A 12,025-nucleotide genomic window follows, 5' to 3' on the forward strand; every position below is an offset into this window, starting at 1 on the left:
CTGTGTTTTAGACCTGGTAGGTAAGTGGATTTTTGCTGCTTTCCTAAGAAAAAATTAGAAGCTCTACATACACGTTTAATGTAGTGAAGTAGACCTCCAGCTTAGCCCTGGTCTGAACATCAGCTTTTACTAGCATTGTGAGAGAGCAGCTATTAAAATTGTATCTAGTTCCCAAAGTAGTCCCAGAAAATGCATCTGGGAAACTCAGTTATCTTTATTTATCTTGAGGAGCGATGGACTCCATCTGCTCTTCAAGTTGGGAGGCCAGTTTCTTCTGGATCTTCATCTCTCGCCCATACGAAGATGTGATGCTGACCTCTTGTGGAGATCGGATTACTTAATGGAGGGCCAAATCCTTTTATTTTATTGACTTATTTATTGTAAAACAACAAAATAGGAGTTGTCATTGCTTGGTTTACCCCTTTTTGAGTAGTGTTTTTATTTAATCGAGTTCTCACTTTGTTTTTTTTTTTCAGAACTTGGTACCTGGAGAGAGGACCAGCCTTCAGCATACCAGCTTAGTCCTGAGCCCACAAGTCACTACACATGATTCTCCTGTAAAATCGACGGTTGGAAGTAAACAAACTGCTTCAGTGAATACTTCTCCTTCGTTGAGTTGGCTATCAAATCTAACAAGTGGAAACGTGAATAAAGAAAACAAAGGTTTGTGCAGAACTGATGAAAGTAAACCCTTTCTGCCTATTTGTTAGGAAAACATAGGTAAGGTGCAGCAGTATGTCATGTTGAGAACGATAAAGTCTGCCTGCTGGAATGAAAACTGGATTAACATCCCAATGATGCTTGTGTTTTCCAAATTCAGTTTGAGAAGGTGTTTATTTTAAAATAATCATTTTAAAATTTCGAGATCTTTAAGGAAGTTTAGCAAAAGGAATAATTCATCAGAGTGTATTGAGAGATGATGTGTGTGTATATATGTACATACGTATATGTATATGTGAGCATCTCATCTCCTTAAACCTCCTTTAAAAAAAAATAAAATAACAAATACATGCTTTGAATTTTTATCACAGAATTTGTTGTGGTTCAGAGGATTAATCCTTGCTTCATTTTCAGATGTTTCTTTCTTTTCTTCATTGCAGAAAAACTCCTCGTACCAGTTTCAAAGAATGAAAATAAGCCTCTTCAGACACTCCCTAGTTTAGCCAAGCCTACTGCAGCCCTGCAGACATTCAACAGTGCAATATTAACACCTGTAAGCAACAACAACACAGGTTTCTTGCGGAATCTCCTGAATTCTTCTGGAGGAAAGGTATATGATTTTTTTTGCTTTAGTGGCTTGAGTTGACACCAGGCTTAGGTTACTGTTCTAAGTCTGTGATCAACTATCATAGATGTTTGTCACAGTAGGTAATTCTTTTCTTAATTTGGGAAAAAGGACTTCATTGAGTGTCTGCTGCAGTGTTCCAGTTAGTTAATGCTGCTATCGGGAAGTCTTGCTTGACGAGAGTTAAGAACTAAGTGAGAAAGCTGACAAATTTACTTGGGATAATGTCAGGCAGCTGCATTAATTGGTGTGTCCACTCAGTAATCTCAAAGAGAACCATCAAGGAACTTAGAGATGGAGCTAAAAACTTTTTGTGGTGGGTAACTGTCTTCCTTGTACTTGGCTTGCAGACTGGTTTGCTTCAGATACTCCTGGGCTTTATTTGCTTTTACAGATGCAACTTCAAAGTGGTGGGGTAAAATATTGGCCTGTGGAGGGTTCCTTGATGAACCTGCATTTCTGTTCTTTGATATAAAGAAAGCCCTGTTCCATGCTGTACTTCGTTGGTTTCTGCATTGTTGCTGAAATCGGGGTAGAACTACTTCTGCCAGAGCGCTGTAGTCAGTATCAGAAGTGACACTGGCATTTAGTGATGGTGAATTTTTAGACAGCAGAACTACTGCAGGCGTTTCTTTTGCTCTGTGATTGTGAGCTGGAGTGAAAAATCTTTGAAGTGGCAAATATTATCAATTCAGCAACATTAAATATATCATCTTTAAAGTCTGCAGTACAAAGAACAAGACGACAGAAGTACACCAACTTTTTTTGTTCTTTTTTTTCCCCCTAAATCAGACAGACAATGGACTCAAGAGTACACCCAAAATCCTTGATGACATTTTTGCTTCCCTGGTGCAAAACAGAACCCTTACAGACTTGCCTAAGAAACCTCAAGGATTGACTATAAAGCCTACAATAATGGGCTTTGATACGCCTCACTACTGGCTGTGTGATAACCGCTTGCTATGTCTTCAAGATCCCAACAATGAAAGTAATTGGAATGTCTTCAGGGAGTGCTGGAAGCAGGGACAGGTATTTGAGATGTGCTACTTTGGCCATTTTCAAGTCATATCCTTTGCACTTTTATGTAAAAGGCAGGTTAAAACTTACTGCAATGATATCCAACACCAAAACTTTATAAAATGTAATACCTGAACGTTTATCCATACTTTTATCTAAGGATCTAGATCTTAATACTCGTTCAGTATCTTTTATGGATTACCCTATTTTGTCTGGGATTAGTGGTTTTGGTGTTTAATAATTCTTCAGGATATCTTTCTTCTTCTTTATAGCCTGTAATGGTGTCGGGAGTGCATCACAAGCTAAATGCAGACCTCTGGAGGCCAGAGTCCTTTAGGAAGGAATTTGGCCAACAGGAAGTAGATCTGGTTAACTGCAGGACCAACGAAATCATCACTGGCGCTACTGTGGGGGATTTCTGGGATGGATTTGAAGATATTTCAAGTAAGTGTGATTTGTTCTTTTTGCTCGTTTATTATGCTTTTTGTTACTTGTTGTTGTTTTGGTTTTCCGGTAGGTAAAATATTCAGCAGCAGTAATCTTGCCCTAGCATAAACTTGCCGTCCTTTAGCAGCCTTAAGCAGAATAAAAGACACTCCAGGCTTTGTCTTCACGGACAGTGTCTGCAAGAAATTCTCACCATGTATGCCTGCAGGATGATGGACTAGATAGAAATTTTGCCAGCCCCATTGAGGACTCTCCCTGAGGGCCATGTTTGGCTGCCTTTAGTCTTTTGGGGAAGCATTCTGAAAAAGTTTAGGATCTTCCTAGGGAGTAGGTTCGCTTAGCTTTTTGCTCAGCACAGCGGAACAAAATCGTGTCTAAGGTTGACGTTCACAAGGTAATTGGGTTTCGCTGCAGTTGATTCTTTACATTTTGAGTTTTACAAGCTATTGAAAACTAAGTAAAAACTAAGATTTGGTAATATTTGATCATAGGTCGTCTGAGAACAGAAGAAGGAGAGCCTATGGTGTTGAAGCTTAAAGACTGGCCTCCAGGAGAAGACTTCAGAGACATGATGCCTTCTCGGTATGAATTTACAAAGAAACTGTTCATTTATGTGGTATAGCCCCAAAATAATAGAATGTAGAAATCCTGTTAAATTTTGACACCTGCTTCAGCTTTGAAAAGCAGTTGGTCACGTGTGAACCATTTTGTTTCTCAGAGATGCCTGACATAGCTAGAAATGCTAACCAAGTTCTATGATTAATGTTTAAGTAGCTAATTGTATATATTGATAAATAAAATGGGTGCCTAAAATTGGTTACGATCGCTTAAACTTGCGAAACTTCAAAATGAGGCTTCTAGAAAAGCTGAAGTTTAGTTGAAGGGTTTTTGTGCAACCTGTCTTAAGTATTCTGACGTACTTTATCTGGTATTTGTTGAGATAATTGCACAAGAAAACAACATTGCAGTTACAACATGCAATAAAAAAAATTGTACACCTGTTGAATTCCTCCTGTCTTACCTGTTAATTCCATTTCCTGGTGTACCATTGTCCACTACCACTGGAGGAAGGAGTACGGTTTCTTGACTGAAGAAAGTTTTTGTTGCTGTTGTTTTTCAGTCTGCCGCCTTCTTATCATTTCCTGACACTAAATCGTGCTGTGTTCCTTTAGGTTTGATGACTTGATGAAAAATATTCCATTGCCAGAATACACTAGGAGAGGCGGCAAGCTCAACCTTGCCTCTCGCCTTCCCAACTACTTTGTACGACCAGATTTGGGCCCCAAGATGTACAATGCATACGGTAAGGAGTTTTTCACACTATAGGTGATGCTGCACACACATTTGAATCAAAGCTTGCTATAAATTAGAAGAATCCTAGTAGTAGATCGTCCGATTAGTTACTTAATCGGAAAACTTAATTTTGGCTTGTTTTTAACTGATGTCAAGAGCATTATGTAGTTATGTAAAATGTTTTTTGTCTGGGTAGGCTCAAGCCAGTCACAGCCTGTTCCCAGTAACTTCCAGCTTGCTCCACGTGTATATACCTCTGTTTCTTATAGCTGGCCATAGGTATTTGTTCTGTTATTTTGGCACACTTCCCCTTTTTGGGTTGTATCATTTAGTTTTCAGTCTCTTCCTGAGAAGTTGTTTCCATGGCAGGCTCATCTGCTGTCACTCAAAAACAAACAAAAAACATTTAAAACTTTCAGTATGATCACGACCAGTAAAGAGATTCTGACTGGTAAATGCTGCAGCAGCTGCCTTTAGTGAACAAGAAACTGTTGCTGAGTATACTTCATTCTAAATTGCTCTGGTAAAACCTTCTGGTAGCTGGACGTGTAAATGTGACTTTTATATATCATACAGCCTGGGTATAGGTGCAGATTGATGTGGTAGTCCATGAATTTAACGCTGGAAGACACAAACAGTATGGTGCAGGGTCCTGGCAATAAAGTAAATTGCTGTCCTGGAGGCATTTGGGCATTTGCTTATGGAAATGAAAGCTCTCTGGGCTTTTCAGATTGTTCTGCTTAGAGTGGTAACATTTCTTCTTGTCTTGCTAACATAGTGGATATTTTTTTCAGGCTTAATAACGCCAGAAGATAGAAAATACGGCACGACAAATCTCCATTTAGATGTGTCTGATGCAGCTAACGTTATGGTTTATGTGGGTATCCCCAAAGGGCAGGCTGATCAAGAAGAAGGTAAAGTCTTTCTTCCCTTCTGAAGGGGATTATTTCTGTGGTTGGAGGAAAGCATGACTTTATTGTAACTGCTTGTGTTTACTCTTAACAGAAGTGCTTAAAACCATACAAGATGGTGATTCTGATGAACTGACAATTAAGCGTTTCACTGAAAGTCGAGAAAAACCTGGAGCTCTGTGGCACATTTATGCTGCTAAAGATACAGAGAAGATCCGGGAATTCCTTAAAAAGGTAGGCAACATTATATCTGAAACTGTTTTGCTGTCTGTGTAGACTAACAAATACATCTTTGGGCTCTTCTTAAAACCTCTTTCCTATCCCATTTATTCTAGAAACCAGAAACAAATGTACTTGGGTTGTATCAAAGGCAAAAATTCTTGGGTGACATGGATCTTGTTGGATCTGAGGAGGGTAATGAGATGAAGTTTGAAGCTACCCTGGACCTAAATACGCTGCTTTAGTCCACACTTTTTATAGCACAAGCAATGAATTAATTGACGTTAGATGATGAATTGGTGTTGATTTCAGCAAAAAGACAGTTTAACTTTAAACTAGACCTGTCTTAAAAAACATGCATATGAGATGCTCTTACTCAGAGTAATGTGTGGTTTATAGTTCTCCCTTGTTCTTTCACTTCTCCAACTTTTTTTTTTCCATACCTTTATGAGGTTTGGACTGAGGGGAGAAGTACAAGGTTCTTCAGATGGTTTTCATGGGAGAGGAAAGGTTGAAAAGGTTTAACAGAGGAAAGGAATGTGATACTACATCCAAAAGGGCTTGTTTCAGTATTTAATTTATCGCAAATGGTCCAGAGTTCTTGGTCCTCCTAATTCTGGAACTCCTTTGGCACACTAAAAGGAAAAAAAAAAAAAAATGTTTAAGATAAAAAAAAAAATAATAATGTTTAAGATAAATGGAATGGTCTGAGCAACTGTTGGCTTTGTCAGCCTGACTGCTGTCTTGGACAAAATCCAGAGCAGTTTAAGATTTGTACTTTGCTAATACTATACAATGCTATATGTGATATACTTGATGCTGAGCTTGATAAGTAGTGGTGGTTTCTGTTTTGACGCCTGTATCCCACACCTCTTCTCAGTCTACTTGCCTGCAGGTGTGAGGCTTTCAGCAGCTCACCTTGGGGTAGAACGAAGCTGTTCAGCTCCTCACAAATGAGTTTTCAGGCTGCAGTCCAGTTCTCTCCCGGCATCCTCCTACCCCTCAAACTTCTCTTACAAAGTACTTGTGCTTCCCAGCATGGTGTCTCCTGAAAATTTTGTTAGCGTCCTCTGTTTTGGTCACTGAGCACGCTGGCTAGTGCTGGCCTCGGGGCAGGCACCTGCTGAATTTGATGATGTTTTCTTCCAGTGACAGGCTACAGTAGTGTAAGTTGTGAACATGAGTCACTTAACCCTTCTGTTTCTTCTTTCTTACTGTAAATTGGAATTATTTGCACTTATTATGCCCACCTTTGCAACATGTCTGTGAAGCAAGTGGAAATGCAAACTGCCGCAGCCTTCACAAACCAAGGACTGAGCAGGAGTTGCAGACAACTCTTACACCTGGCCACGTGGTGCAAGTCGCTCTATCTGGCACGCACGCATAAGTCATACCACACACACACCTTGATTATCCAGTAGGACTGGTATATTATAATAAGTTTCTTTTCCTGACTTTTCAGGTTGCTGAAGAACAAGGTCAAGAAAATCCTGTCGATCACGATCCTATTCATGATCAAAGTTGGTACTTGGACAGATCTCTAAGAAAACGCCTTCACCAGGAGTATGGAGTTCAAGGCTGGGCTATTGTACAGTTTCTAGGAGATGTAGTTTTCATTCCAGCAGGAGCTCCACACCAGGCAAGGACCAGTGATGCTGTTTACAGTCTTACTGCTTGGGCAGACTTCTGCACATGTGGCTAATACTTGTCTGTTCTCTCTAGGTTCATAACTTGTACAGTTGTATTAAAGTTGCAGAAGACTTTGTATCCCCAGAGCACGTCAAGCATTGCTTCTGGCTCACTCAGGAATTTAGATATCTGTCACATACACATACAAACCACGAAGATAAATTGCAGGTAAGGTACCAGTGCTCAAGGACAGCCCTGTCCCCTTTCTCCCTTTAAAAAAAATAATTAAAAAAAATATCCTCACCAAACCCGTGCAGTAATGATTTAGCTATCTATAGAATGTTTCACGTTTGGATCAGCTTTAATGCAGTGGACCTCAAAAAGGAATTTCAGTAGGCTTACGGACTGTTACGCATGTTCAGTAGCTCTGAGGAGGCCTTCTGAGATTGTTTTTGAAGTGTTACCTTCTTCCATTTCGGCTGTTTTTCCTCTGGTTGAACCCACAAAGCTCTCCTCAGGCTACTAAGTTTCGGTTGATAACCTGTTAGAACTTGAACCTTGTTCTCACAAGTTAGTGATGTGAGGGAAGCTGGTGCTGATGAGCCTGTTGATCCTGAAAGGAGAGCCACAAGGGGCGCAGAGAAGGTGGGGAAGCTGTGCAGGTGTCTTCTGTGTGTCAGTCAGTGTCTTCCAGACTGCCCCAAACCACGCTGTTTAACTTTAAATGCCTTTTCTTTCCCTCCTAGGTGAAGAATGTCATATACCACGCGGTTAAAGATGCAGTTGGGATACTGAGAGCGAACGAATCCAGCCTTAGCAGACCATAACGTAGAAAGCCTTAACCACACACTATGAAACAGAAGCGCTGGCAGCTGTTTTAACTACTCAGTCAGGACCTCTGTGGACTTTGAGATTATATGAATGTTACCTCATCTTCCTTTCAGCAGTACCAGAGGATCGTGGTACTATGTTCTGTGTATTCTTCCAATGTTTACAAACCTGATATGTATATGTAGTAATATGTATGGACTGTGGCATACTGTGAATGCTCAGTTGCAATAGAACTTTATATGGAGTTGCTCTCCAAACTGTACAAAATACCTCCTATAGAACTGTCGGAAACTATTCCAAATTACTCGTTTGAAAAATATTACCCGAGACTTGTAAAGCTCCAATTTTTAAAATTTATTTTAGGGTGGGAGGAAGTATGGAGTCACCCAATTTACTAAGCGATTTACATAAAAATAAACTTAAGAATGCAGTTCTGTAATTTCACATTAACATAGAACTAGCATTTAAAAGTAGCTTTAAGCTATTGTATAGTAACATAGAGGTGGGGATTAACCATCTTTAGGTAAATGTATTTAAATTTCTAAATGTTAAAAGAAACTTTTAATCAAATGTCTTCTGTTTGAAACTGATCTTTAATTTGAACTTATGTTTGATTCTCTGGTTTTTAACACTGAATGGTCTACATAAAATTCTTCTATTTCAGATATTGCTCCTTGCCCAGCTTCTTCAGTTGACTCTTGAAAATGTAATTAATTTCGTGCAGTGCTTTGAAATGCAAAAGCGAATTGTGTATCATACTGTTCATACATTTTTTTAACTATCTGAAAGCTTACGGTATTTAATTTAGCGGTAGATCTGTTTATAGCTTTTTTGGTTAACCGAAACATGGTTTAGCTTGATTACTGTTTCTCAACCAATACTGATACAATGGTCTATATCAAGTGAGTTTTGCAGATTCAGTCTTAAAAAGCACGTTGCTCTAAAATTACCTAGACTGAAAAAAAAAATCGAATTGTAAAAACAAGCAGAGGGGAAGTGCATCTGTCATCTAACAAGCTGAAATAAAATCGACTTTTCTGTTCCTCAGTGCCCTTTTCAGCACTGAAATGCAGAGGATAGCTGCTGGGGTGAGACAGGAGGGAGGGGAACCCTGTTACATGGTGACAAACTGGAAATTCCCCTCCCCACAACACTCACGTGCTACTGTTGATCAGCGTTAACTATTCTGTCTTGGTGCCAGCTTTTTTTTTTTTCCAGAGAAACTTCCTCTTACACATTCTTCAGTAGTGGAACTGGAGCTGAGACTGTACTGACTTGCAGGGAGTAAGTCTCTTAAACAACTTAGTGTACAGTGGGCTGATAAAAGGTTTGTCTGCTGCGAATAGGTACATTTACTTTGCCTCAAAACTGAGGCAGGAGGAGGCACCCAGAACTAAAGCAAAATGAAGATGTAATTAACTCAGTCCTGTGTTTATTGCCTCTAGGTGGAGTTCCTTGTACCGATCTTTGTGACCACTCAGAGCTGGGGTAGCCAGTGGTTCCTGCTGCTTGTTTTTTTTCAGGAAGAGGCATTCAAAAAGACAGGAGCGGATCCCTAACGCTGGGTGAGGAATTTAGGTAGTTGTGAGTCAGTACCAGTACTGTGCTGCTCCTGGGGCAGGGAAACGTTCCAGTTCACTGAGCTTCTGCTGCGAGCTTAAATTCAGCTGAGCTACTCCACGTCCCTCCCTCTTCACTTGCTGCCGTCTCTATTTGATAATAAACAGCCTGGCCTGTTCCTAGTTGCCTGAGCTGGCTTCTGCACGGAAAAACAAGGTTGATTTGGCACTTTGAGCTAGTTACGTATCCTTCAAGGCAAGGCAGTGTTTCAGATGAACGTTCTTTCGTGCAGTAGCAAGCTTAAAGTAAATGAAATAAAGCAGTTAATTGCTTTTCTTGGATCTTCGTTAGAGTATGTGTGGGGAGCTGGCACACAGGTATCTCACCACCCAGCGAGTGAAGTGAGTCACGCTGACTTTATGCATGCAAATGTGCACAGATGTATGAAGAGACGTATCGCTGGAGTTGGATTTTGAACCTTTTTACCACTGCTGTTACGCAATCTGTTTTTATCCCAGCTCTCAACTCCGGCATCCTACTGACTGACTCTCCAAGTGCTTTTTCTTCCTCTGGGATCTGTCCTGGCTGCGGTGCTAAGACCAGGAGAAAACAAATTGTCCTGCTTCAGCTCTTGGTACTTTTGCAGCAAAGAGGGAACCTTTGAGCTTGTTACTCCAAAGGTGTACCAAGCCTGAAGCACTAGGGTTATGCTGCTCTGGTACCTTTTGCTACTCTCCAGCATGACAGTGAAGGGTGCTTGGCGCCTCCTTGCTTTTATGGCTGAAACTGGACATTGTTGGGCAGCATCCAGGTTTCTGTTTGTGTGCCTTATCTGTTCCTCTGCCCTTGCTGTAGGAATACCATTACAGGCTTTTCTTGTGGCAAGTCTTAGCAAGTGTTTCTTTTGTCAGCACCGCAGGAGCACCACAAGCCTCTTCAGGTGAGAGATGAACCGAGGGGATATTTGCTTTGCACTCTGCCTTTGGTGAGTCAAGATGCTAGCACTGCCTGAAGTCTTTCTCTGGGAGGAGAGAGCCCTCTCCTTGTGTTTTGGACTCTTCTGGCCCTAGCAATGTGCCCTTTAAAGAGCAGCTGACACCACGCTGTGGTTGTGGGGGCGGTGACACAGCAGCACCTGACATGACTAAGCTGAAGTGAGCTCCCCTTTCACTTCAGTCGCTGTCCCACGCTGCCACGTGAATTATTACAGCCTGGCTACTGGCTGTAGAACTGCCCTGTCCAGTTACGGGACTTGCAGATGAGCAGAGTGGGTAACAGGTGCTGCTCTTCTGCTCGGGGGGACAGGGAAAGGCACAGCTCTTCTCAGTGGTCTTGTAGGTACCAGGTTTAATTTTTATAAACCTCGAAGGACTGAAACATTAAATTGGATGGGATCAGTTCTGGTAAACTGCTGGCTTTAAACTAGGTAAGAAGGGGGACGGGGCTCAAACAAGGCTTGTTGGAGCTGTGCCGGGGGAAACAATGGCTAGGCCGGGGAAGAAGGCGATGGCCCAGCTGAAGTGCATCTACACTAATGCACGCAGCATGGGTAACAAACAGGAGGAGCTGGAAGCCATTGTGCAGCAGGCAGGCTACGACTTGGTTGCCATCACGGAGACGTGGTGGGACCGCTCCCACGACTGGAGTGCTGCAATGCCTGGCTATCGGCTCTTCAGGAGGGACAGGCAGCACAGAAGGGGTGGTGGCGTGGCTCTCTACATTAGAGAATCTTTTGATGTTGTGGAACTCCAGGCTGGGAATGATAAGGTTGAATCCCTGTGGGTTAGGATCCGCGGGAAGGCCGGCAAGGCTAGCATCCTGGTGGGGGTCTGTTATAGACCGCCGAACCAGGATGAGGAGACGGATGAGGAGTTTTATAGGCAACTGACAGAAGTTGCAAAATCGTCGGCGCTTGTCCTCGTGGGGGACTTCAACTTCCCGGACATATCCTGGAAGCACAACACGGCACAGAGAAAGCAGTCTAGGAGGTTTCTGGAGAGCGTGGGAGATAGCTTCCTGACGCAGCTGGTCAGTGAACCTACCAGGGGTGGTGCCCCGCTAGACCTTCTCTTCACAAACAGAGAAGGACTGGTGGGAGATGTGGTGGTCGGAAGCTGTCTGGGGCAGAGTGACCACGAAATGGTAGAGTTCTCTATTCTTGGCGAGGCCAGGAAGGGGACCAGTAAAACTGCTGTCTTGGACTTCCGGAGGGCTGACTTTGAGCTGCTCAGGACGCTGGTTGGCCGAGTCCCTTGGGAGGAGGTTCTGAAGGGCAGAGGAGTCCAGGAAGGCTGGGCGCTCCTCAAGAAGGAAATCGTGATGGCACAGGAGCGGTCCGTCCCCACGTGCCCAAAGATGAGCCGGCGTGGAAGAAGACCGGCCTGGCTCAACAGAGAGTTGCGGCTGGAGCTAGCAGAAAAAAGAGGGTTTATAATCTTTGGAAAAAAGGGCGGGCCACTGAGGAGGACTACAAGGATGTAGCGAGGCTGTGCAGGGAGAAAATTAGAAAGGCCAAAGCTCATCTGGAGCTCAATCTGGCTACTGCCGTTAAAGACAACAAAAAATCCTTTTACAAATACATCAACGCGAAACGGAGGACTAGGGAGAATCTCCATCCTTTACTGGATGCGAGGGGAAACCTAGTTACTAAGGATGAGGAAAAGGCTGAGGTGCTTAATGCCGCCTTTGCCTCAGTCTTTAGCGGCAATACCGGTTGTTCTCCGGACACCCAGTGCCCTGAGCTGGTGGAAGGGGATGGGGAGCAGGATGTGGCCTTCGCTATCCATGAGGAAATGGTTGGCGACCTGCTACGGAGCTTGGATGTGCGCAAGTC

The 12,025-nt window shown here is 42.6% G+C and overlaps 1 protein-coding gene across 1 annotated transcript in view; it reads left to right on the forward strand.

Moving 5' to 3' along the window:
- The window catches only part of KDM3A (lysine demethylase 3A), a 31,688-nt gene extending 22,163 nt beyond the window's left edge, over nt 1–9,525 (forward strand). Inside the window, exons 15-25 of the mRNA XM_083834989.1 lie at nt 477–663; nt 1,101–1,270; nt 2,078–2,314; nt 2,575–2,746; nt 3,241–3,331; nt 3,922–4,052; nt 4,837–4,956; nt 5,048–5,187; nt 6,635–6,811; nt 6,895–7,029; nt 7,548–9,525. Of these exons, the coding sequence (XP_083691115.1) occupies nt 477–663; nt 1,101–1,270; nt 2,078–2,314; nt 2,575–2,746; nt 3,241–3,331; nt 3,922–4,052; nt 4,837–4,956; nt 5,048–5,187; nt 6,635–6,811; nt 6,895–7,029; nt 7,548–7,628 (1,641 nt within the window). The 3' untranslated portion in view covers nt 7,629–9,525. The remainder of the gene's footprint in view (nt 1–476; nt 664–1,100; nt 1,271–2,077; nt 2,315–2,574; nt 2,747–3,240; nt 3,332–3,921; nt 4,053–4,836; nt 4,957–5,047; nt 5,188–6,634; nt 6,812–6,894; nt 7,030–7,547) is intronic.
- Nucleotides 9,526–12,025: the final 2,500 nt, after the last annotated feature.

Source organism: Anser anser (genome assembly GCF_964211835.1).
Source record: "Anser anser genome assembly, chromosome: 4".
In the NCBI taxonomy this organism is placed as follows: Eukaryota; Metazoa; Chordata; class Aves; order Anseriformes; family Anatidae; genus Anser; species Anser anser.